Raw genomic sequence first — 25,313 nt, 5'->3', positions numbered from 1 at the left:
TAGAGCAAACTAGCCTTCAGCAGGTCAGGTCTGGCTCTCCGGGCATCTCTGCCTGTGTCAGGCTTTGTCCCTGGCCCCAAATGGGTCTGCTGTGTCGTCCTACAGGCCCTCAAGAGAGAAGATGGTTCTGAATTCCTGTCTAGGCTACTCAGAAAGGAGAGGTGGTTGTTCTGATTATCGTCACAGGGATTGGAAAGAGGGGAAGGAGATACATGTGATGGTGCAAAATCTATCAACACATGGGCATCCCCACTCTTCCCAATAGTGTGCTACAAAGAATTTTGTCTGTGCTTGGTCAGCCACAGGCTGCACCTGCCCCAAGTTCTATGTTTGACTTTATTGTAGGCTTTGTGTGATGTGGCATTAGGAGAATGGTGGAGAGCCAGGCCTGCAGAGCTGGAGGGAAAGGGGAGTATTTGTACTTTCTTAGCCAGCTCCTGCATTCTCCTCCATGCTGGTCAATCGGGGTAGTGGGCAAAACAGAGGGAAAATTAAAAGACCAGCGTGGCTGGATGAAAACACAACAGGGAGCTGGGAAAAGGGAGGGAAGGAGGACGCAAAATCTGAGGACTGAGAGTCTGGGAATTGTGGACAGCAGCTATGACATAGCTGGTGGGTGTGCCCTGGAGATAGGACAAAAGAGGTGGTTAAGTGTCCTTGTGGGTTAACAGTGGGATCCCTATAGGTGTTCTTTGAGAGAGGCAAATGATGATTGGAATTATCTTAAAATTATTTTTTAATTTTATTTTAATTGCTCTACCTTTTAAAAACGAAGCCCCATGGATAGATTAGAGCATGTGGATTCTGGGTTATATTTGGGTTATATAAAAGATCACCCTGCATAATAGGGACCTGTTGGGTTAACAGTGGGAAATGATATGAGGGCTTTCCATGGACTGAGCCCTTAGCTAGATCAGGGGCCTCCAGGTGAAGCATACCAGAGGGTGGTGGCACCAGGTATGACTGTCTTCTTGCAAGATGAAACTAAAGTATCAGAAGAGAAGTGTGCAAGAAACCAGAAGGTGATGAAGAGCCTGTTTCAAAACTCTTGGGAAACTGCAGAGTAACTGAGAGCTGTGTGAACTGGTGATGGACCGTGGTGGTGTTCTCACAGCAGCAGAACCTGGCTGCCCTCCAGCTTGGCATTTGGGGACCACTGCCCCTGACTTCCTCTCTCTCCAGTGCTACTTCAATGCCTGGGATCAGGGCCTGAGATAAAAAGAACTCTTCAAAACTTGACGTTGGAGGTGGGTGTGGTGGCTCACACCCTTAATCCCAGCTGCTCAGGAGGCTGAGCCAGGAGGAGTTTGGGGCCAGGAGTTTGAGACCAGCCAGGGCAACATAGTGAGGCCCCCATCTCTAAAATGTAAAAAAGAAAACTTGACACTGGCCCAGAGAAGGAGGGATCCAAACAGAGGTCAGGCCAGAGCTTCAACGGCACAGCCTGTTCTCCTTACTGACTGGAAATACTGCCTTCTGTTTTGCCAGTATTTCTGTTTATAAGATTTTTTCACATGTATGACTTCAATCACATAACAACACTTATTCCCATTAAACAGGTGGCAAAACTAAGGTTCGAAGAGGTGATGTAACCTACCCAAGGTTGTACAGCTAAGGGGAAAGAACCAGGATTCACAACCAAGTGCGTCTGGCTCTTTAGCCATTGCTGTGGTGCCACACAACAATCTTCCAAGGAATTGTTGTCCCCTTTTATAGGCAGGCAAGCCAGCACTCAGAGACTCACTGGACCAAGGTCATCATTAAAGGGCAGAGTCAGTATTTGAACACAGGCCCCTCTGCTCTACTGCTTCATAGCAATCTTGTTCTTTCTTATTGAAGCAGCTATTTTTTCAACTTTAAAAACCAAGCCATGATTCCCTTCTGAGAGGGGCCTGACTCTGAAAAGGGGGCGGTGGTTGCACAGACGATTCTCGGTTGGCCAGTGAGTTCACTGGCACCTTCTCAATGCTTAGTCCAGGCTCTGAAGTCTGCTGGCCCTGGGAGCCCCGGGAGCCTGGAGATTGGGAGGAGGGCAGGAAGCAATCAGTGTGTGCAGAAAGGGTGGTGACTGCAGTGCCTAATGAGGAAATTACAGCCTGGGCAGAGAGAGAGGTTTGGCTTGACATCGCCTTTCCCTGGGCTTCAGTACAGCAGGCCCACATGGAGGCTTGGCTGCGGATGGGATGTGCTGAGCAGGCATGATTTGGTCACAGCAGGCAGGATGCACCAGCCTGGTCGGTGTCCAGATGCCCACAAGGCTGGCCCTCTAGGGTGGCGACCTTCAGGCAGTTCCCTCCACCTGCTCTTGCACTCACTCATAACTTGATCAGCAGGAGTGGCAGCTGTGGGCACCTGGAAGGGGTGCCTTGAGAGACTCTTGGCTGGAGTTTTTAATCTGACCCTTGAAAGGGCAAGTGGAAAAGGAGAGAAAACATTATCAGGTGGGAAAAGCTAGCTGCAGAACTATACATATGTGACACCATCTGCATTAAAATGAAGAAAAAAAAAAGGAGAAATAAATAAAACACCACACATAAAGTGGCAGTGAGAGGTTTTGTTTTTTTCTCATTTAGGTGGCAAAGATGATAGACAAAACCTAGGATCAGGCTGGGCGTGGTGGCTCACGCCTGTAATCCCAGCACTTTGGGAGGCCAAGGTGGGCGGATTACGAAGTCAGGAGTTCAAGACCAGCCTGGCCAATATGGTGAAACCCAGTCTCTACTGAAAAAAAATACAAAAATTAGCTGGGCGTGGTGGCGCACGCCTGTGGTCCCAGCTACTTGGGAGGCTGAGGCAGAAGTATTGTTTGAACCTGGGAGGCGGAGGTTGCAGTGGGCCGAGACTGTACCACTGCACTCCAGCCTGGGCAACAGAGTGAGACTCTGTCTCAAAAAACAAAAACAAACAAACAAAAAACCTAGGATAGGCCTGAGTGTGGAGAATGCACACCTTTGTCCACTTTTGGCAATGCAAATAAGTGTGGCCTTCTCATAAGGCAATGTGGATTAGATTTTATATGTGTGTTTCTAGGACCCAATCATTCTGCTCCTTGAAATTGTCCCAAGGAGCTAAATAAATATCAAATACACAGAGATGCATGGATAAGGATGTTTACTGTGGCTTGTTATAATAGGAATATAAGGAATCACCTAAATGCTCATTGGTGAGGAACTGGCTATATTATTATGAATCCATATTTGTGGCCATTAAAAGTAATGATTTCTTGATAAGAGAAGATGTTCTTGATATTATATTGAGTGAAAAAAGTGGCTTTCTAGAGCATCATGGGATCTGGCATCCTTTATGTAATAGTGAGTGAGCATATAGAATGTATGAGCATATAGACATATATGTCTGATGAAGGACGTCTGCAAGGATAATCATAAAAATATTCATAGTGAGCCGGGCGCGGTGGCTCACGCCTGTAATCCCAGGACTTTGGGAGGCTGAGGCGCACAGATCATGAGGTCAGGAGATCGAGACCATCCTGGCTAACACGGTGAAACACCATCTCTACTAAAAAATACAAAAAATTAGCCAGGTGTGGTGACAGGCGCCTGTAGTCCCAGCTACTTGGGAGGCTGAGGCAGGAGAATGACCTGAACCCGGGAGGCGGAGGTTGCAGTGAGCTGAGATCGTGCCACTGCACTCCAGCCTGGGCGACGGAGCCAGACTCTGTCTCAAAAAAAAAAAAAAAAAAAAATATATATATATATATATATATATTCATAGTGGTTTGTGGGATCTCGACTTTTGTGCTCACATTTTTTTGAACTTTTTGAATTTTAAGAATGAGTATGTATTTTATGATCAGGAAAAACAACAGTTTTTACCTTGAAAACATTGTATGTGTGTCCCCTTGGTAGGTGGAAGGGCATTCTCTGCAGAAGGACCCAAATGCACAAAGGAAAGCGGGCAGGAGCTCAGCGAGGGTTTAGGGAGTGCCGAGAAATCAGTGTGGCTGCAGCCTATGCTGTGGGGTGGGCGGTGAGGGGCTGGAGGCTAGGGCAGTAGACTGGAGCCAGATCCTGAGGGCTTACACGCTCAGCCGGGCAGTTTGGCCTTTAAGGGATGGAATCGTGGTAAGCAAAGCAATGACCTGGCCAGATTTCATTCCCACTGCCTCTGAGGGTGGCTGTATCCCCTGCACTTGGCATCTAAGGCTCCTCTATTCTCCCTATTCTGTCTCTCCTTCCTCTTCCCATGCCTCCCAGGGATCCTCTTTGCCTGGCTCAGTCTCACCTCTGCTCCTGCATACCCATCCCAGTTCTGCCTGTCTTTTAAGGCTGAGTACCAGGCTCCCTCTAACAGGAAGCCTTCCCAGATTGCTCCCATTAGCCTCGATTTCTCCTTTCTCATACTCTCACCTTTAGTCTTTTGTATCCTACATTGAATCAGACCTTAATTCCTCTATCCATAGATACTTCTTTTCCTAGCACCAGCTGGGGAGGGCTGTGGACTGCAGGGTCATCCCTGACACCTGGACGCCAGTGATCAGCCTGCCTGAGATATGCCAGCTTTAGAATCCTGATGGAGGGAGGGAGGGGGAGGGCAGCAAAGAGACTCAGCAGTTATTTTATGCCTGTCACAGGCACAGTGCCAAGCACCATATATAACTTTTCACATTTTCCCCACTTTACAGATGAGGAAACAAGCTCAGAGAAGTTCTGTGGCAGTGACTGAGTGGTGGTGCTGTGAGTTAAACTCAGGCTCTGCCTAACTCCAAAGTTCGTGCTCTTAATCTCCATGATCTTGTCTCTGGCCCTCACTTCCCCACCACACCCAGAGGTAGGCTGGGTTGGGTGGGCTGAGACAGGGCCTTCCTAGGCCTTGCTGGCCAGAGCAGGAGGCTGGTGAAAGCTCAGGACTTAAGGGACTTCAGAGAGGGACATGGTTCCCTCTCACCCAAGGGGGAGCTCTTGACCTGGTGGAGGATCTGGGGCAGTGTAGCATCCCTGCTGGGGGCTTGGAAGTGCCACTACTCCCAAGGAAGCAAAGCAAGAGGCTTCCCTGGGGAACCTGTCTGGAGGGGAGGGAGGCTGGACACGTTGATCAAGAAAGAGCGTCTTCACTCAGAAATCCTCCAGCAATACGAGGTCAGTGAGATGAAAATGAGTAATTTTGTGCCTCTGATGCAACAGGCCACTTGACAGCAATATTTAATGGTCACATCCAGGGTCTTTTCAAATCCTGACAGGAAACCCTCAGAGGTAGAGGTAGGCAGGTGTGTTCAATGCTCGCTTGACAGAGGGTTACTGGGGCTCTGTGAAGTGAGGTCATGCCCTGGGAAGAGCCCAGCCCACGGGCTAGGATTTGGACTCCTTGACTCCTCGAGAGGATCGTGCCCTCCTCCAGGCCCCTCCACCAGCCTGGGCTCAGTGGATATCCCTGCCTGGAGGGGCTGGGTGAGTCTCTGTGAGCCTGGGGGGCTCGGTGGGCTTCAGCAGCCCCACTGTGGGCTCTGGATTGTGGGAGAGTTGAGAGGCCTTGGTGGAGTTAGTGCCAAGATTGGGAGAAGCCAGGGGTTCACCATGAATTGTGTGTGCCTGTACTCATTCCGGCCTTGGTGACACAATAGGAATGCCAGCTTGGGGGATGGAGGAAGGATCCTTGGCCACACAGTGCCTGGGGTGGGGTCTTTTGTGTAAGGGTATCCTTTATTGAATTGCATTTACCCAGAGGGAGAGAGGTGTGTGTGTGTGTGTGTGTGCGCGCGCGCGCCTGTGTGGGCATGTGTGTGCATGAAGAGGCTGGAGTCTGGGTGGGGATGAGCATCCATCCCAGTGTGTCCTGGAAAGTTCCCAGATAGCCCACAGGAGGGAACAGTTTGGGGAAACCCTTGCTGGGCCCCGCCACAGTCTGGCAGGCGGTGAAGTGGCCAGCCACTTTGTGGCTACGATGTCTTAGAGAGTTTGCCAAGCACTTTCTGTGAAGTCATTGGGATGTTAAACCCTTGGTTCAATTAAATGGGTTAATAAGCATTGTCTGATTTTGATGAAGAATAGTAATATAATGTGATAATAGCAATAATGGTGCTATTAGCTGCAATTATCACACGTGCTGCACTGTCCCAGGCATGGAGGGGGGTGCAGCTCACATTTCTGCATGCTCAGGCTGCGTTTTCCACTCATAAAACCCCATTCTTCAAAGCCTTTCCAGCCCAACTCCCGATATCCATTTTCAGGACAAATTACCAACACTTAAAAAAAATTGGTCCATTCTGCGTGAAAGCCAAGTTCAAGTTACTGTTACTTTACCCTTTATGTTGGAAACTTAAAAAAGGGTAGGTGTGGGAGCTGAGGGGGACACAGGGGACAGATAGAGGAGGCGAGGCAGAGGAGGGGGAAAGAGGGAGAATGGTGTATGGATGAAGAAGAAAAAAGCGAGCCTTCTTGTTTCAGGAAAAATGTATTTCTGGAATGATGTTTCAGTTTACTCAGGCAGAAAAATTAGAAATGGTGTGCTTATTAAACAGGCTAAGTAAGCATGACTATTTTTAGTAGTGTAGTAAAACCTTGGTAATTTGGACCTGTTTAATAAAGATTCCATGATCATGCTGGCTGGCAGGCACACACTATGTGTGTGTGTTGTGTGTGTGTCAGGGCAAGGTAGGGGTGCAGATCGGTTGCTGAGTTGGAGGTTGGGGAGAGGGGAGGGTGCAACAAGGGATGGAAGGAAAAGAGAAGGACTCCCTCTTAGGAGAACCTGCTTCAAACACTGAACTCTTTTGCTTCGTAATCAAAGATCATTACAAATTCTCACTGAACACTCTTAATGGCACCTACTAGTTTGACACCTGTTCAAAGAAGAATGTATTTGAAAACAAAAATTTCATTTCTGTCAAAATCTGTAAAGGTTTACTTGATAGCTGTCATACTGGCCTCCCTCAAATGAGGCTGCATCCCAGGTAGCTGATGACTGGCACCTCAGTGGGAGGACAGGGGCAGTGGGCAGAAGGTTATCCCCTGCGGGTCACAGGGTTTTGTATTTTTAAAATAATCATTATTTTATTTCATCATTGCAAAACTGATACATTGTCAGTGCAAAAAGACCTTGAAAGGGACAAATTTTAAAAATGTTCATTTTCCCCCTGTCAAAGGTAGCTGTTATTAACACTTTGTACATATCCATACATTTCTCTGTGCATATATAAGAACAAAAATGGTACTGTGCTTAAGACTGTTTTGTTGCTTGCCTTAGTTTAGCCTTTTTGACAGAGAAGCTCGGTTAAAAAAAAGGACAATAGTGAATCTACATTTAATTTTATGCTAAACTTACAAAGAAAAGTCATCCACCCTGGGTTGCTCTTTCGTGGCCACATAGTAGACACTCAGTAAAGGGAGTGTCCTTACTGGGGTCCCGCTGCTATGCTGCATAGAAAGATGAAAAGTCAGGATGAGGGCCGTGCAAGGGCTCAGCTATTGCTGGGGCCTCCAAGGGGCTGCTGGTTGAAGAGGATTCTAGGGAAAGGTTTGCCAAACAGTGAACACAGCCTCTGGGAGTCCTGGGAATCAGCCTCTAAATGCCTCTCTGGGTAACGAAGGGCATAAACACAGATATACTTTCTGAATAAAATTGAGGTAAAAATATACATAAAATTTACCACTTTAACCTTTTAAGCTGTACAGTTCAGTGGCATTAAGTACATTCATATTGTTATGCAACCGTCACCACCATCCGTCTCCAGAGCTTCTTCATCCTTCTGAAGACTCTGTACCCATTAAACAGTAGCTCCCCATTCCCCATCCCTCAGCCCTTGGCAGCCACCATTCTATTTTCTGTCTATGAATTCGCCTCTTCTAGGAACTTCATATAAGTGTAATCACAATCTTTGTCCTTTTGTGAGTGGCTTATTTCACTTACCACAATGTCTTCAAGGTTCATCCATGTTGTAGTTGTGTCAGAATTTCCTTTTTAAGGCTGAATAATATTCTACCATATGTAAACACCACATTTTGTTTATCCATTCATCTGCTGATGGGCACTGGGGTTGCTACCACTTTTTGGCTATTGCGGTAAACATGTTTTAGCTACTGCTGCGAACATGGGTATGCAAATATCTCTCTGAGCCTCTGCTTTCATTTATTTTTAGTATATACCCAGACTCTCACTCTGTTGCCCATGCTGGAGTGCATTGGCACGATCTTGACTCACTGCAACCTCCGACTCCTGGGTTCAAGCAATTCTCCTGCTTCAGCCTCCTGAGTAGCTGGGACTACAGGCACGTGCCACCATGCCCAGCTAATTTTTTTGTATTTTTAGTAGAGATGGAGTTTCACCATGTTGGTCAGGCTGGTCTCAAACTCCTGACCTCAAATGATCTGCCCACCCCGGCCTCCCAAAGTGTTGGGATTACAGGCGTGAGCCACCGCGCCCGGCCCATCGTACTGTTTTCTGTAGTGGCTGTACCATTTTACATTCCCACAAGCAGTGCACAAGGGTCCCAATTTCTCTGCATCCTTGCCAACACTTGTTATTTTCTTTTTTGATAACTGTCATCCTGATGGGTGTGAGATGGTATCTCATTGTGGTTTTGATTTGCATTTTCCTAATAACTAGCAATTTTGAGTCTCTTTTCATGTGCTTATTGGTCATTTGTATGTCTTGTTTGGAGAAACGTCTATTCAAGTCCTTTGCCCATTTTTGAATTTGGTTATTTTGTTGTTCAGAAACACTTTTAAAAACGGTGCCAAGAGCTGCCTGTGCTGAAAAGGAGTGAGCGAGGGAGTGGCAGAAAAAGGAAAGATGCAAGATAGAGGACAGAAAGGAGTTCAGAGAGGGAGAAAGGGTCAAGATATGTTTTGTGGAGTGTTGGGGTGAGGGACGGCCATCCCTCAAATTTTTTTTTTTTTTTTTGAGACGGAGTCTCGCACTGTTGCCCAGGCTGGAGTGCAGTGGCGCGATCTCGGTTCACTGCAAGCTCTGCCTTCTGGGTTCACGCCATTCTCCTGCCTCAGCCTCCCGAGTAGCTGGGGAATACAGGCACCTGCCACCATACCCAGATAATGTTTTTTTGTATTTTTAGTAGAGACGAAGTTTCGCCGTGTCAGCCAGTATGGTCTCGATCTCCTGACCTCATGATCTGCCTGCCTTGGCCTCCCAAAGTGCCTCAATTATTTTATTTAACAAATATTGATTGAGCATCTACTATGTGCAGACACTTCTGAGGGGATGCTGTCTATACCTGTTTGACTCAGTTCACCGTGCTGGCTCTCTGAGTACACTGATCCTGTCCAGCTGCCAGGGCCAGCCTCTGGGAGGCAGTGTTTATAGTCACAGCCCATAGACTCTGCAGTCAGGCTAGAGATTGAGTCCCTAAAGTGGTGTGGTACAGCTTAGGACAGGTTATATGACCTCTCTGAGCTCCACATTCCCCATTTATAAAATGAAGCTAATAAGATAAATGAAACATGTCAAGTGCAGTGGGGGACAGCACAGAGTGAGACATGTGCCTCAGCCAGCCAGAGCAGCTTTCATGTGAGGGCCATCCTGCCCTCTGCCTCCTCCCTGCTCCACGAGCAGCTTCCCGTACCCTGACCTACTCCTCCGCAGTGGTCTGATTCATGGAATTGCAGCCCCTCCAGCCAGGGCTCCAGTGGCCATGTCTCCTGAGTGCTCTGCAGCTGCTTGACAGGTAGGCACCTGTCCTGGGCAGTACCAGCCAGTCAGGAGGCAGAACCCAGGAACCTGCAAAAACAACGTGGGAGTGTGAAGAGTGGGGTTCCCCTGATGGGAGGGGCAAGGAGGCAGGCACCAGCAGGGGCTGGGAGGTGGCCTTGGGGTGGGGGGGTTCTCCCTATCTCGGAAACAGGAAGCTTGTAATCCGGACTGACGTGGGAACTTGGATTTCCTGATTGAGAATTCAGGGCCCTTTCTTCACCAAAAAGCTGCTCTGTGCCTCTGCCTGCCCCCACCCCAGGGCTTCCTCTGTCCCTGCTACCTGTGCCCTCTGCTGCTGTCACATAGCCTGGAGCTTAGGAGGGCAAATCCTAGGCCCTGGGACCTTTTCTGTCTCCGTTCTGGAGCCCAGCTGAGTCTAGCTTCTTGAAGAGAAATCTAATTTTTTATTTCCTTTCCCTCCTGAATACAAATATGATTCATGTAAGGGGAGTGTACAGCACGGTGGGTGCGAGCGCACGCTCTGGTCAGAGGGTCTGAGTTCAGGTGCTGCCTCTACCTCTCATTAGCTGTCTGTGCCATGTTGGGCGAGTTACTGATTCCCTTTGAGCTTCAGTTTCTTCCTGTGAAAAATAAGGATAACATATCCCTCCGTCATGAAGTTGCTATGAGGAGCTTTGCTGGGGCCTGGTGCTCAGGAAGAGCCTGCTGTTAGCTACTCATAACATGATATGCAAACAAAAAGAAGTGTCCAGGCATCCTTGCTCCATGACGCAGGACACCCCTAGAAGAGCATGCTGGGGTGAGTACCCCTGCTTTGCCTGCCCCGCCCCCCCGCCCTGCATCCTGTCATCTCTTAGGGTATTGACTGGGCTCTGCCTCTCCCCAGAGGCCCAGTGGGTGGCAGGAATTGGGCCTGGTTCCTCTCCCAGGGCCTGGCCCACAGAGGATGATGGGAAGATTGTACCACAGGACAATAGGCTGGGTGACTGAGGGCCCAGAATCTAGGATAGTTCCTGGGGTGGGGTGGGGGTGTAGCTAGGAGGACTGTCAATCATGACTCATATTCAGGACACCCTGCAGAGGCGGGGAGGGAAAGCTGAGCTGGGAAAACCCCAAATGACATCTAAAGTGACCTGTTGAGAAATTTTGACAGGGAAGTCCTATTAATGCAGAAAGCAGGGACTAGGACCTCAAGAGGAGAGCCAGGGCATTTCACTTTAATAAAAGAATAACCATACCAGCCTCACAGGGCTGTGTGCAGGTAAAGGGGCTTATGAATGAGGAGTGTACACTTAGCTTGGGGCCTGGGGCCTTGTGTAGGTTCAGTCAGCATTGGAGCTTGGTACTGAACATAGGGATGGAGCCGCCTCCCCAGAAGGGCCTTGCCTGACCACCTTGTTTAAAGCAAGACCCCATTTACTCTCACAGCACCCTGTTGTTTTTCTTCAGCCTAGGTTGTAATTACACACGTCTGTTTACTTGTCCAGCAGAGCGGGGGCTGTGTCTGTTTCCACTGCTCCATCCTAGCACTGAGAGCAGGGGCACAGTCAATGTTCAATGAATGGCGGTCCCCTCCCCCAATCTTCTTCAGGCAGAGCTGGCTAGGAAATCTGCCTTTTTTTTTTTTTTCAGAGGATTGGGCTTTCAGAGCCCCCTACAGTCCCTAGCCCCCTTCAGTGATGACCCTGCAGCCGAAGCAGCCGAAGCAGCGGCAAAGGGCTGCATGCTGTAGTCTCTGGCAGCCACAGAATAGCTGGGTGGGAACAGCTGGGAGGGGCCTGCGGCTGGGTCTTTCACTCACCTGGTTGGCCACAGTCCTTGATGGATGTTGGGGTCATTCTGGGACTACTTCTACCCTTTAACCCGTCTGCAGCTGTTTGGCCTGTGGCCCCACAGCCACACTGCATCTCCACCTGAGCCCTGTGTGGCTCCCCTCGCACCTGGTGCTAGACCTGACTTTCAGAGAGGCTTCCTTTTTGCTCCTCACTTTCCTCCAGCCCGCCTCCTTCTAGGTCTCCCCTGACTCCTGCCCTCAGCTGAGACCAGGGCCCTCTGGCCTTGGCAGATGTGTGAGTCTGAGGGAGGCCCTCTGAGTCCAGATGTAGTTGTGTTTATGTTCCCAGAGAGTGGGTCGGCGCTCTGGATTGGAGCCGCTGGGGGAGGGGTGGTCTGGCTCCAGCCCCCTGCCCTATTCCACCCCCACCCCCACTAGCCTGTGTATCTGGCACTGTCCATCTCAGAGCTCCACACTCCAGGTCTCACAGCATCAGGCTGACCATCCTCCAGAGAGGACCTCTCTTCATTCCTCATCTGAAGGTGAGAAAATCAGTGGAAAGATGCCTGGCTTTGGAATCTAAAAACCTACTGGCTCAGTGTGACCTTGGCCCAGCTACAGAGCCTTGGTTCTATCTGTAAAATAGGGACAACACTCCTGACCTCGAAGGCTGTGTTGACCTGGCTTGAGAATGTGTGCACAGGGCTCTCCAGCTGTCAGCTCGTGACTAAGCCTGTGGCTGTGCCCCACTCCTAGCTAGGGCTCGCCTGGGTCCAGGGCAGTGCCAACCCCCATCATAAGGTGATTCTAAAGCAGAATATCAACCCCTCCTTCCTCCCCCACTGCAGCTGCAAACATTTTGTTTTGCCATTAGAAATGACTTACTTAAGGGAAGCAGAATTTTACAGGCAGTTTACAGGCTGGTCTTGTTCAGTAGTTTCCAAAAGCCAGGGGAGGGCGGAGGCGGCCAGCAGTCCCCACAAGTTGAGATGTATTGGAAGTGAGAAGTGAGTCCTGTGTGACGGACACTTTCTCCTGCACAGCCGCACGCCCCTGGGTGGGCTCTCGGCACGTTGCGGGCCTTAGGGAGAAAGACAGCGGGAGGCCCTCGCTAGACTCTGGTAGATCCAGCTCCCTGTGTCCTGGAACAGCCTGGCCCTGGCTCCGAGGAGAGAAGAGGGGCTGTTGCCGGACCCACAGAAGAAAAGGCAACCCCAGGTCTAAAGAGGCTCTCAGCAGCCCCCTGCCCGAACGCTCTGGGCAGGCAAGGACCGTATTGCACCCTGGGGCCTCGAGGGTCACCAGGGAAGAACCTGCACAGTTCGGCAGCCGTGGAGGGAGGGGGTTCTTGCTAAGGCATCCCGCGCACAACGCCGAGAGGCGCAGGTTAGCGGGCGCGCACCGGGCGGGCTCGCAACGTTGGTCGGTGCCCTCATGGCAGCCAGGCTGAGCAGGTCAAGAATGGTGGTGGGGAAGCGGGGTAGGGAGACCTCGGCGGGGGCTGCCTTGGTGCTCCCCTCCTACCCAAGGGGCCCGGTTCCCTTTCTACCCACAGTTCCCTTTCTATCCACCTCCCTCCTCAGCCCAATGAAGCAGTCGGGGCTCAGCAGTGCTTAGCACGCTCGGACTATGGTTTTAATAGACGTACATGGACAAGTCGATATAGACAGATTTATAATTCTATACAGTCAGTCCAACATACACAGGGACGCTGTAAACAGGGGCGCGGGCCGGAGAGCGGGTGTGCAAAGTGGGCGCAGGGCCCTGGGGCCGCGCCCCTTGCTCTACCGGCTCGACTCTTGCACGGCGGGCGGTGAGGAGGGGGCTGTTCGCCCAGACAGGGGGCCGCCTCCTAGCCCGGGAGCAGAGCAGAGGGCCTGGGCTTGCGGCTAAGCTCGAGGCTGGGGTGTTCTGAGACGGACCTCCCCCTCCTCCCGCCAGGTCCGCACTGCCCGCCCGCTCCATGGCCTCAATATAGGGCTCCGGGGCGCAGGGCCAGCGGGGCTCTACCAGGCGCGCCGGAGCCGGAGCAGAGTGCGGCTCCACCAAGTGCCGGATCCTGGGCTGGGGCACCGTCACCCCCAATCCAACGCCTGCCCCAACGCGGATCCCGACTCGAGCTAAGGCGCTCTCGGCCGGGCCCAGCTTGGAGAGGGCATCTGGGTTTGTACGGGGTCGGAAAATCCCAGGCAAGTCCAGGTCCCACACATCCAGTCCGCAGGCCCGGCGGCTCAGTATGGGTCCAGCGCGGCGGGGACGCAGGCTACGAGGGCGTCCTCCCCCCGCCGCTGGGCATCCCGCCCGGGGGGCCGCTCGCCTACTGCGCCGCGTCCCCTCCGCGGAGTGGGCCTCCGGGGCCCGTGGGAACACACACACACCACCCGCGCCATCCCGAGGGAAATTGCAACTCATCCATTTTTTTCGCGGCACTTTTCTCCGACGTTTTTGCTTTGTTTTTTTTTTTTTGTTTTTTTGTTTTTGTTTTTGTCTTTTTGGAGGGCAGAGTGGGATCCGGAAAAGCAAACACAAAACCAACCCGGAGTGGGAAGTGGGAGGAGGGGGCTGCGCAGGCGCGAGGTCCGCAAAGCGGTGAGCCGGGGCTTGCAAGCCGGGGGCCCCGCGTGCGTCCTCCGCGCCCGAGCCCTTCCCTGCGCCGGCAGCTGGCCCGCGTGGTGCGGCGGGGCGGTCAGCTGTTGTACTGGCACGCGTTGAGGCCCGAGGCCGGGCCCTGCAGGCCGCCGTAGCCGAACGACGAGTGCTGTTTGGACTTGAGCCTCAGGCTGGCTAGGCTCGAGTTGCACGTGTCCCGGTAGACGGTGTAGGGCGAGGCGGGAGTGCCGTACGGGCAGGCGCCCGGCGACATGGCCGAGTTGAGCGAGGAGCCGGTGAGGTTGTTGATGTTGTTGAGGCCCGAGTTGGGCATGCCAGGCACGGCGCCTGGTCCCATGCTGGACGGCATGGTCATGGAGGAGATGGAGCTGGGTGCCGAGAACATGGACTGCGACGACAGCGGGCTCATAGAGTTGAAGAAGGTGAAGCTTTTGGTGGAGAGCGGCGCTGGCGCCAGGCTCTTGGCGGCCCAGTTGTTGTAGGAGTAGCCGGCGGCGTACACGTCCTCGTAGGGCTGCACCAGGCCGCTGAACTGCGGCACGTAGCCACCCTTGCACAGGTCCAGCTGCTGGTTACGCTCACGCTTCCGCCACTTGGCTCGCCGGTTCTTGAACCAGACCTGGGGGAGGGGACGGGAGAAGGGTCAGGGCTGCTGTGGGTCGGGAGGGCCCCCACCCGGCTCCCCACCGCCTGGAGCCCTCCATCCGCCCGCTGCCCTCCTAACTGTCGTTTCTCTCCTTCTACCGATATTTCTGCTCCTGCATTCCCTCCACAATGGTTCCTTTCCTGTCCCCAGAAAATACTATTTTCTTTTTCCGACCTTTATCCTCTCTCCCAAATTATATCCATTTTCTTCTCCGAATACAGATTCTCGTTTATTTGAACAGATATTCGTTTTCTTTCTTCCTCTCTCAACCAGTTCACCTCTGCCTTCTCCCCCAAACGGGTTCGCTCTGCTAAATATTTCAGTCTTTTTATTCTCCCTCAAATACAAAAGGTATTTTTCCTCCCTGAGACATAGGACTTTCCGACTCCCCCAATTCTTCGATCTGTTTCATCGCTCAAATAGTTTGCTATCATCTTTATCGGCAATATTTGATGTTTTCTTTTCGGCTCCAAATGTTTATTTTCGTTCAGTCTATCCCGCTGTCTGAACCTCTTTCTTCTCCCTCAGTCTGTTTTCTTGTTTATCCCCCATTTTTGATCCTTTTGAATCGTCCCCAAATATTAGGCTTTTTCATCCTTTCCAAATATCTGACCTCTACTGTTCCCCTTAAACAGTTGATTCTTTTTCTCAAATACCTGATCTTTTTGCTTCCTAATTTCTTTCCTGCCGCCTAAATATATGCCAAATATGTTTCTCCACAAATATTTAATTTTTTCTATTCTTACTAGTTTCTTCTAATCTTCCTGCCCTTCCTTTTCTCCCCCCAAATTTGGTGACAACCTCTTAGTCCTTCCCCATCTTTACCTATCTGCCTACTGCATGCTCTCTGCCCTCTCGGATTTTCCTCCAGTTCTGAGTGGAGTTTCCTGAGCTAGTTTGCCAGACCCCTGCTTCTCAGCTTTCCCTAGTCCCCAGCACTGACACTGCCTGATTCCACCCCCACTCACCCCTACCACCATAAACCTGGGCAGGATTAGTGAGTTCAGGATTACTGAGTGCTGTGTCTTCACTCCAAGTCCCACTGGGCTGGCCAGCCTGCCTAGGGAGGGGTGCGGGTTATGGTAAGGAGTTTGTGGGCCAGGTGGGACTTCGGTAGACTTGGGAGGTGCTCCCAATATCTGATTAAATATTTGCGCCCCCAGGGAAGAAATGATTCTGTTGCTACCCTGGCAGGAAAGCCTTGCTTTTACCTGAAACCGAACGGGTGAGAAGAGGGAGAATGCAGGCTGGTCTTGGGTCTGAGATGGCATATCCCAAAAGGGATTGGGAAGGACATTTGGGTCCCGGAGCCACCCCCCACCTCACCAGACAGGAGACCTTCTGGAAAAGGCAGAAGGCAAAGGGTCCTACTGACGGCTGGGGAGGGTGAAGAATATCTTGAGCTTTTAGAGAATCTGCTTTGTGAGATGGGACCACTGCTCCAGGAAGTTTTGAGAGCCCCAGACCCAGGCACCTTTCTGGCTTCTCCGAGGCAGCCAGGCAGGACCTGCCTTTCCCTTTCGTTTTCGGGGTAAAGCCAGCAGCTCCCGAGGTCCCCAGCGGCAGGGAATCCACTGCCCAGTCTCTGGCCCAGGGTATCCTGTTAACATCCAAGTGGGTCCTGGGCCCCACAGGGCATGGGGGAGTCCCCTGAGGGCACAGGTCTCTGGGCTGGGGCTGCGTTAGTCCGAGGATCAGGTAGGATGACGGTCAGAGGGGCTGGAGGTCCATGGCGGCCTGGAGGCCTGGCAGACACTAGGTGGGCCAGGGCCTAAGGTGGGGATCTCCGGTGGTAGGAGGGACCAGTTCTGAATGGTGGGAGAGTTAAGGTCTGCTTGTGGGTCTAAGCTTTGGAGGGCTGCAGCAGAGGCGGCCCGGGAGCCCTCTGCGCGGGTGCTCTTAGGTGCACCCCTTGCTCACCCGCACGCGCGGCTCGGTGAGGTTGGTCCACACGGCGATCTCCTCCCTCATGCTCATGTCGGGGTAGCGGTTCCTCTGGAACGTGGCCTCTAGCTCTTGCAACTGCTGGCTTGTGAAGTGCGTACGTTGCCGCCGCTGCTTCTTCTTCTTGGCTGGGTCGTCTGCGCTGCCGCAGCCCGTGCCTCCCGTGCCACTGTCCTCAGGCCCCTTGGATTCCCCGCCGCGCTCCTTCTCTGCAGTAGGCAGGACGTGGAGCAGGTCACCTGGGCTTACGCCCTGTTGCACCCCGTCCCGGCTCCACCGAAGCGCCCGCCAAGCCACCAGCGCTGGAGGTCTTCCCTCCTTCCCTCCCTCCAGGGTCCCTGGGAACTGTCCCCACTGGAAAGCGCCCGCCGGGTGCTGGTCGTCAGTAGGCACCTCTAGTCTGGTGTACCGCGGAGAAGAGCCCAAGAATTGGAGCCCTAGCCGCGGGCCTGGGTTCCTGGCTGGGCAGGGCCTGCACCCTTAGCTCGGCTCAGACTGCCCTGCTGCTGATGTTCGGAGCAAATGTATGCTTTGTTTTGTTTGTTTGTTTTGCGAGCTCTTAGGGGGTCTAAATCTGAGGGGGTCTCTGCTTTTCTGAACTAGGAGCAGATCTTTCCAGCCTAAACTCCTCCACTTTTTTCTCCTCAGGGATGTGTGGGAGCCCCACTGGGCAGGCACAACACAGCCGGTTCTCGGCCTTGCTTCCAGGCCTCCAGTCCCAAAGCCTAGAAAACCCCACCAACTGCAGCCCAGACAGACAGACTCTGTCTAGGTGACCTCGGGCTTCAGTCTGTCTCTCTTTGAAGCTACACAAAACACACGCAGCCATAGAAACATTGATACATAAAGAAAAAGAGTTTAAAAACAAAACACAGAAGCCCAGAAAAGCTCACAGCTCTATGCCTAAAGACACAGAAAGGGCCACAAATTCTCAAAATCAGACAGGAAGAAACACAGAGCAAATGTAAATTAAGAAGCCAGAAAGCTCGGTACAAACACACCCCTAACTAAATACAGACCTGTAAGTGTATAAACTCCAGGCTGACAGAAGCATTTATTTCTTTGGGATTTTAAAAAATAATGTACCGTTGTAAATAGATTTTTAACTCCCTCCCAATAAGGCCCTTACAGAGATAATTTTTAAATCCTAGAGAAACACATTATAGTTAGATAATTTAAATTCCCCAAATAACACCACTGTAAATGGATTTTGAGAAAATTCCGGAGAAACGCGCCATTTTGGATTGACTTTTTAAAATCTCCGGAAGAATAATGTTGCATGTAGATATTTTAAATTCCAGAGACCTACACTTAGTATATTAATTCTTTCAAAATCGAAAGATAAAGTTAAAATTGTTAATTCATCCTCATAGATTTGGTTCAAAAAATCAATCTATGATTATATCTCTCTCTAGGTTTTAAAAATAAAACCAACCAAAGACCGCACTTAAAACTTTTGAAAACAAAAGTATAGTTCAGCGTTGATTGTGTTTTAACCAAGCAAACAGAACCTCTCAGAAAAATCACTTAGGGATGTAAAAGAGAAACAAACAGAGATTAAGAAAGTGTAAAGAAACACTCAGCTGTGTATTAAGAAATGAACAGAAGAAACGAGCAGAAGAGGCGCCCATGCCGGGGAGCTCTGAGCCCCTCGGGGACCCGGGCGGCTGCGCTGGGCAGCGGATTCGCTACCCCACTGCCCGCGCCGGCCACCCCGGGGCCCAGTTCGCTGCTGGAAAAAAGCTCCAGCTTGGACAAAAAGGCAGCGCGGAGGGAGACGCGCCGGAGCCGGGGCGGGGGCCAAGGCCGGGCAGCTCCGGGCTTCGGCTGCACACGTGGGCCGGATCCCTCGATCGGGGTTCGGGCTGGCCTTGCTGGGAGTCCGGCCGCGCCTCTTGGCCCGCTCGCCCTCACCGTCTTCTGTGTCTTCCTTCTACTTGATGACCCCCTCTCCCCGTTTACCCTTCCCGCCCGCCCCTTCTCTTTGGCCTCTCTCTTTCATTCTGTCGCCTACTGTCACGGTGTTAGCCTCTCTCTCTGTCTCTCTGAGCGTGTTCTCTCGCCCGTCACCCCCATTCCTTTCTCGGTCTGCTCCTCTCCCTTCGTCCGAGTCGCTTCTTAGCGCCCAGTTGCGCAAATCCAATTTTCCCCCGTTCTATTTACTCCTGATCAAGAGGGGCTGTCAGTCCAACCCTCCAGCTGTAGGCTCATGCATCTGCCAGTCTCTTGGCGCGTGGGGACCGCGTGGAAGTGCCTTCGCGTGTGCGTAAGTTTCCGCGTTCACCGTCAGGTCGAGAACGGGAAAAAGAAAGCTCCTGACGCTTCTGGGGCGGAGAGGGAGCTTGGTTGCACGGCGCGGGCGTCAGGCCCTGCTCCCAGCTCCCCGTGCCCCGCGCCCAAGTAGGCTCCGTGCGCGCCGCCCGGGGAACGGCGCTTACCTGGCAGCTCCGTGTCAGACGACTCGCTGGCGGAGTTCTCGAGCTGCTCGCGGTGGTCGGCGGGCCGGGCCAGGTGGAAGGCGGGCCCCATGTCATGGGGTGGCGGCGGCGGCGGCCGGAGCCCCTCCGGTAGCCGCTCCAGGCTCATGCCCCCCTTGAAGGCGTCCATGGAGGTGGGGACCGCGGCGGGCGCTCCAGGGGCCGGGGCTGGGCGCGCCCCGCCGCCCTGGCTGCGACCTGCGGGGACAAGAGCGCAGCGCCTAAGCAGCTGCCCTCCAGGGCTGCCGGCGCCCGCAGCGACGCCGTACCCGCCCCATGGACCGCCCGGGGCTGCGGGGCCGGGCGGGCAGAGGCGGCGGCAGCTTCTCGCGACCGGGCGCCTGGCTCAGCGCTCTGCGCTGCGCTTCTGCCGCTCGGGCCTCAGCAGCCGGGCCGGCCCCGGCTCCGGCTCCGGCTCGCGATCCGGGGCCGGTTTCTAAGGCTCCGGACGGCGCCGGCAGAGTCTGTCTTAAAGCGACAGCGCGCACAGCCAGGTTCCAGCAGTCCCTGCGCCAGGGGTGCTGGGTGGGGTGGGCCTGGGTGGGAGGGGGCTGGGGAGGGAGCGAGCGAGCGAGGGAGCGCGGGCGGAATCCAGCCCCAAGCCGCCCGCGCCGCCGCGCCCTCTCTGCCGCCCTCCCTCCCTGCCTCGCCCGCGCCCTCCCCCTCCGCAGCCACCTTCCCGCCGCCTCCCCGCCCCCCACGGCCTCGCCGCGCCTCTCCCTCCTTCCCCGGTGACACACCGAGTTCTCCCTCGGCCTCACAAAAGAAACGCATCTGGCCTGCAAGTCCCGGGCGGCTCGTGCCCACCTCAGGCCCCAAATGACTTGTTTCGCCTAGAATCAACTCCCGTCTCGGCCGCCTCGAAGTCCCCAGCCCTGGCGAGAACAGCCCAGGATGAGTGAATGTTTGCCGAGCAGGATCGCACGGAGCGGGCGCCTTCGAGCCAGCGCCGGGGCGGGGGCAGAGCCCGGGGCCCGTTCCGGCAGCTCCCAGCGGTGTCCTCGTCGAGGGGCCGTCTGCCCCTCCTTCTCCAGCCTCTTCTCCCGGGAACTCAGCCCGGCTGAGTGACAGCAGCCTGCGCTCTAATGGGCCCCCGGATGCTGCCTCCTAATTAGCTTGGACCTTCTCCCCTAAGGCTGCTTCTCAGGCCTCCCTCTCTGCACCGCAGTCAATTTTCCGGGATTGGGATAGAAATGATGGCTTCTAATCAGACGAAACGTTTCTGCTGGCTCTAGGCGTTTGGAGAATGCAGAGGGAAGACCCTAGAATCCCAGCCAGGCCCCACAGCCTCTTCTACCTCTCCCCTTGTTTTACACCTTACGCTTTGGCCAAATGGGCCAGGCCTGGCCTTGGCAGGCATGGGGTTGGCCTTGGCAGCCTTTGCCCTCCTTCAGGGTAGCTTTGTCCCAGCCTGGGGCCTGCATCCTGGCTTCCCAGGGCTTCAGGCACAGGCCTGGTAGGCCAGGTGACTGCTGTCTCCCAACCCTGGGCCAGCAGCCCAGGAAGCCCTCAGTCTTCCAGCTTCTCTCCCCCACAGTGGTAGCTGAGTTGCAGCTCCAATGGGCCTTCACTGGGCACAGGCAAAGACATTACTCTCCCACTCCCAAGAGTGATTCCCTCCTCAAGTCCTTGCACGTAGGTGAAGTTTGTCGAAGGATTTTGCTCAACAATTGTTAGCTGGTCCCAAGACCTCAGCCTCTTGAGCAAACAGGCCACAGCTGGGGCAGCAAGGCGCCGCCCTGACCTGCTTCTCTGGCCATAGGCGGACCCCAGACTGCCCTCTGCCCCTCACCTGTGACCAGCTCCACCAGACACAGCAACCCAAGGCAGCAGCGCCAGGGAGATTGTCGGTCTGGGAAAGAAGCAGGGAGGTGTCCAGTGTCCTCACCCCAAAACCCAGTGCCTCCCCAACTCCTGGGTGGGTGGTACTGACTGCGCAGGTGTCGGCGTCTGGGGCACTCTGCAGGTTCTGCCTTTGAGTCCTCGCCTTACCCCTTCCCATCACAGGGAGACACCCACGGTCAGCTGAGCTCCTTGTGAGGGCTGCTGGGGCCAGGGGCAGGCACACAGGCTGGAACCAGGCCTGCCTTCCATTCCCTCCATGTTAGTCCAAAGCACCCCTGCCCCCATCCCCCACTCTGGGCCATGGAGAGACCCCACAGCTCCTTAGGGCCTGGCCCTTTCTCACGGTGCGGTGCGTCTGTGGCCATAGAATGCAGGGTCTGAGGCCAGAGGGAGGACACTTCCCAGGAGTTTGGGTTGGGGAGGCTCAGTGACTTCTGCCTTCTTCCAAGCTGAGATCTCCCTCCATGAAATGAGTCTTGGTCATGGGCAGAGGAACATGGGGAAGCACAGTTGCCCAGCATTTGCCCTCAGCCCCACCTTTACCACGTTTCTTGGAGTCTCCAGTAGAAGATCCCTCCTTTCAAGGAGATATTCAGGTGCTGCAGCATGCTGGGGAGTGTCCCTTCACACACCATTCTCCTTTTAGCTGTCTTATCCCATAGAACAGCCTGAGTGCAGACAGCATGGGGGCACGCGCGCACACGCACATCCTATACATCCATGCGGAGATGCGGTGCACACACATGTACTCACTGCACTATGGAAGCGCTGAGTTTAGGCATATGTGTGCTACTTGGCATGAACGCCGGTTGGCATGGGATAGGAGGTGTGTTCTAACCCCACCACATGTCAGGCCAAGGTGGGAAGCACCGTGCGTCTCTGGGCAGAGACTTAGAAATGAATGATCTGTCTGTGGGCATCCAGAGGAGGTTGGGACTCATAGCCCCTCACTTCCCAGAGGGACCAAAGTGACTCTTTGGGCCATCCCCCAATGGGGACTGTTTTGTGAGCAGCACTCACTGCTTTGTCTGAGGGGCTGTATCCTCACTGTTAGTGCATTTAATGCAGTTATTGAGCACCTGCTGTGTGCCCCTCTGGGCCCAAACTTCTGGCAGGGCTCCAGGCAGGCACAATAGTCCCTTTATTTGGTGATCTTGATGCCTGCTGTGTAGATGGAAAAGCCCTCAGACTGTTTCAGGTGAAGCCCCGTATCCTCAGGGGACCTGAGACCCAAAGAGGGGCTGGGGCTAGTGGGGCCTGCTGGCAGAGTCTGTTCTGCCGGGCCTGGGCAGCACGGAGTGATCAAGGAGTGAGGAGGCAATTGATTGTGAGGAGGCTGTGGCCTGATCTTGGGCATTGGCTGGGGAAGGGACCTGGACACGCTCTCTGTTCTTCCCCAGCTACTCTCTCTCACTGGTCATTGTCCCAGTCAAGATAGGGGCTTCTTGCACACTCACGGACATGTCACACACACAGGACAGAAAACAGCACTCTTTCAGGAGTAAGCAGAGGCTTCATGTTCCCCCAGCTGTGCTGGGTGACCTGTGTTTGCCTCAAGGTAAAGATTTGATCAGTCTTGAGCCTCAGTTCCCACGTCCAACACCGGACTCTGCCTGCTGCTTCAGTGTCCAGCTCACTTGCTGATGGGACAGGAAGAGAGGAGGGAAGGGGGCTTAGTGGAGCTGGAACCATGTGCCCTGTTCCCCACCCCTCCCTGACCACACAAAGCCAGCAATGATTCTGTGATGTTCAAGAATTTTGGAGTTTAGGGTCCTGGCTGGGCTGAGCAGAAGAACCTGGGCTGTTGTGGGGTTGAAGTAGTCACCACGAGGACCCTTCCTGAAGCCTAGCTCACTAAAAACAGCCTGTGCCCAAGAATGGTTTAGTAATGTAATTTGGGCAGGGTGGTTGGAAGGCTCTTATGGGTGGGGGCCATCCTTCTACCCACCCATGGGGGCACCCTGCTCTAATCCTTGCTCCCAGAATCAAGGTATTTTAGGAAAAAGGAAGGAATGTGCCATGACCTGCCACCAGGGCTATCCATGACTCTCTGGGACATTCCAGCCCTAAGCCTCTTAGTCCGTGGAGAAGTTCAAACTTGAAAACCCAGTTTTGGGAGTGCAGGTTTGGACCACCTACCTCTTTCTGCCTGATCTAATACCCCCTCCCCAATAAAAGCTCCTGTTTCTTTGAATACAGCAATTACTGGGTAAGTGGGGAGGAGGGTGCTCAGGTAGGGGCTGGAAAGACCTCACTGGCTCCTTTAGGCTTCCTGGGACCCCAGTCTGAGGCTTCCTGCCAAGTGGGGATCCCCAGCCTGTCCTGGGGACAGCCAGGATGTATTTGGGCAGGACTGCCGCCAGTGAAGCACAGATGGGAGTATGGAACTCAGGACTCTGTGCTGTGGGCCCCTCAGTCAGCGGCTGGTAGGACCCATGGCTCTCCCCAGCCCATCTCTCACCTAAGTCCATGGATGCTGTCTGGTTCCTGAGAATGGCTGAGCTGGGGGGAAGAAGACTAGGAAGGACGTAGCAGCTGGTCGCACAACTGGGGAGCAGGGGCAACTTATGGATGCACCATAGCCTCCTCTTCCCAGCGGTTGCTTTCATGGGAGAAGAGCACCCTGAGCCTGTCTGGAGGCCTCTGCATCCTAGAGTCCAGACAGCCTGGTCTCCACGCCCCAGCCCACCTCTTTTCCTTTCCCTGGAAGAGAGGCGGGAGGCCCAAAGCAGCCCCAGGAAAGGGTACGGGGACAGCAGGTCTTCTGTGCTGCCCCTGCTGCCTGTAGCTTTTGCCCTGACTACCCTAGACCTGAACCCTAGACCTGAATCCTCCCCTAGTGGACAGCAACCTGGGATTTCCTCCCTCTGACCCTGGTGGCTTTCAGAGGTCACAGGGATATCAAGAGAATACACAAGCCTTAGTTTTTCAGAAAAGTGAACTAAATATTTGTAGATTCAGGGAATTCCTAAATCGGAAAAGTTTGGGACCCGGATTCCAGCCTGGGGTTCCCATTACTGCGATACCAGCTTTGGGGCCCTTTGCTGCGGGAGAATAGGCTCCAATTTACGAAGCCGGTCAATTTCAGAAATCCGAGACCCGGTTCTTGAGAAGCGGCTGCAGTGCTCTGGGACCCTGCGTCAACAACCAAACCCGGGAGAAGCCGCGGGAATGTCTTTATTGGACGTTACGAAGGAGATTTGGGGTTTCTCTCCTGGGAAGAAAAAGCCCGACCTGTGCCGGCGACGGCAGGCCGCCATGGGCTGGGGGCACCTCCGAGCGCTGCGACGGGACGTCTGGGTTCGGGGCGAAGAGAGCCAGGGCGCGGACCGACGTCTGCTGCTTTTCTGCGGCATTGCTGCCCGAACGAACGAACGAACGAACGAATGAAGCGGTTTCGTTTAGGAAAAATACCCTCTTGAAGCGAAGTCCCGGGCCACACAGAGGGGCCAGCACTTCCATGGGTGGTGGGGCACTGTATCGCTGGACGCAGCGGGGAGCAGCGGGCGGCCCTCTCTCCTGCCCACTTCTCCTGGGGGTGGGGATGGGGGCCCTGCGTCCCGCGCCGCCGCGAGGGGCTGCCACGGGCTTCCCAGGTTGTACCCTTCGCGGGGCCATGGCCCATGCCCCCGAGGCTGCTACCCTTTTGGGGTGCCCGGAGCTAAAGCAGAGGGTTGATCCCACCAGTTAGGTGGGGTAGCACCCAGTGACGGCGGCTATGATTGTGCCCTGGGTGCAGGAACGAGCTCCTCGCGCTGCCTCGAAGGCTCCTGACCTTCCGCGCCTTGCGCTGTCCGGCGCTGCTGGCAGGACCCACACACGCCAGAAGCAAACTGCGCAGGACTCGGCCGCCACCTCCCTGCGCCCCTCCAACGCGGAGACCTTGCGCCCCTAGCCCAGCGTCTCTTACCCCACCTGGGCAGCGCTGTGTCTGCGGCTCGTTGGCTCCGGGCTCGCCCGCCGCGGACTCTGGCTCAGGTTTCGGCTCCGGCTGTGGGACCCGGATCCAGCTCTGGCTCTGGCACTGCACGGTTCTTCGACCCCTGCTGGTTCGCTACATCCCAGCGCGCGAGGCCGGGGCGGCCTCGGCTCGGCCCGCTCCTCCTGCCGCCGCCGCCCGTCGCCCGCGGGGAAGGCGGGGACACCGGCCGGGAGGCGGGAAGCGGGGGAGGGGAAGCTAGGCGCTCGCCGGGACCTGAGGGGAGAGGGGCGGCGCGCAGTCCCGCCGGCTAGGGGTCCCGGCCTCCCTCGGGGCGCAGGCTGGGGTCCGCGTGGCTGGCGGCCGGGTGTCGAGGCCCGGGAGCTCGCCCTGGGACCTCCGTGGAGGCGCCCGGCCGCATGCGGACCAAGCCGCAGCGGGTCCCAGCCTGGCCCTGGCGCACTTTGTCTCCCTGGG

At 54.4% G+C, this 25,313-nt stretch overlaps 1 protein-coding gene across 4 annotated transcripts; it reads right to left on the bottom strand.

Annotated features, from left to right (window-relative positions):
• Window positions 1-13,837: 13,837 nt before the first annotated feature.
• On the bottom strand, window positions 13,838-25,312 carry PITX1 (paired like homeodomain 1). 4 transcript variants are annotated; one of them, XM_008014490.3, is made up of 4 exons: window positions 24,828-25,312; window positions 19,034-19,270; window positions 16,572-16,804; window positions 13,838-14,624 (listed from the first exon to the last, which is right to left on the bottom strand). In XM_008014490.3, exons 2-4 carry the CDS (start codon window positions 19,200-19,202, stop codon window positions 14,082-14,084), a joined length of 945 nt encoding a protein of 314 aa, XP_008012681.1. In that variant the 5' UTR covers window positions 19,203-19,270; window positions 24,828-25,312; the 3' UTR covers window positions 13,838-14,081. The 4 variants fall into 4 exon arrangements, with proteins under 4 accessions (XP_008012681.1, XP_008012682.1, XP_008012683.1 ...); XM_008014491.3 differs by having other exon boundaries at window positions 24,833-25,312; XM_008014492.3 differs by lacking the exon at window positions 24,828-25,312 and adding an exon at window positions 19,880-20,816.
• Between the last annotated feature and the right edge of the window lies 1 nt (window position 25,313).

This window comes from Chlorocebus sabaeus, chromosome 23 (assembly GCF_047675955.1).
Source record: "Chlorocebus sabaeus isolate Y175 chromosome 23, mChlSab1.0.hap1, whole genome shotgun sequence".
Taxonomy (NCBI): Eukaryota; Metazoa; Chordata; class Mammalia; order Primates; family Cercopithecidae; genus Chlorocebus; species Chlorocebus sabaeus.
Note: the sequence above shows the minus strand (reverse complement) of the source record. Positions and strands in the feature narration are given on the sequence as shown.

What these genes read in the sequence shown, in the direction of transcription:
- PITX1 (XM_008014490.3), bottom strand. Translation starts at nt 19,202, where the DNA reads ATGGACGCCTTCAAGGGGGGCATGAGCCTGGAGCGGCTACCGGAGGGG. An exon ending in GTCTGACACGGAGCTGCCAG is followed by an intron (nt 16,805 to 19,033) that starts GTAAGCGCCGTT and finishes TGCCTACTGCAG; the next exon opens with AGAAGGAGCGCGGCGGGGAA. An exon ending in TCACCGAGCCGCGCGTGCGG is followed by an intron (nt 14,625 to 16,571) that starts GTGAGCAAGGGG and finishes CCCCTCCCCCAG; the next exon opens with GTCTGGTTCAAGAACCGGCG.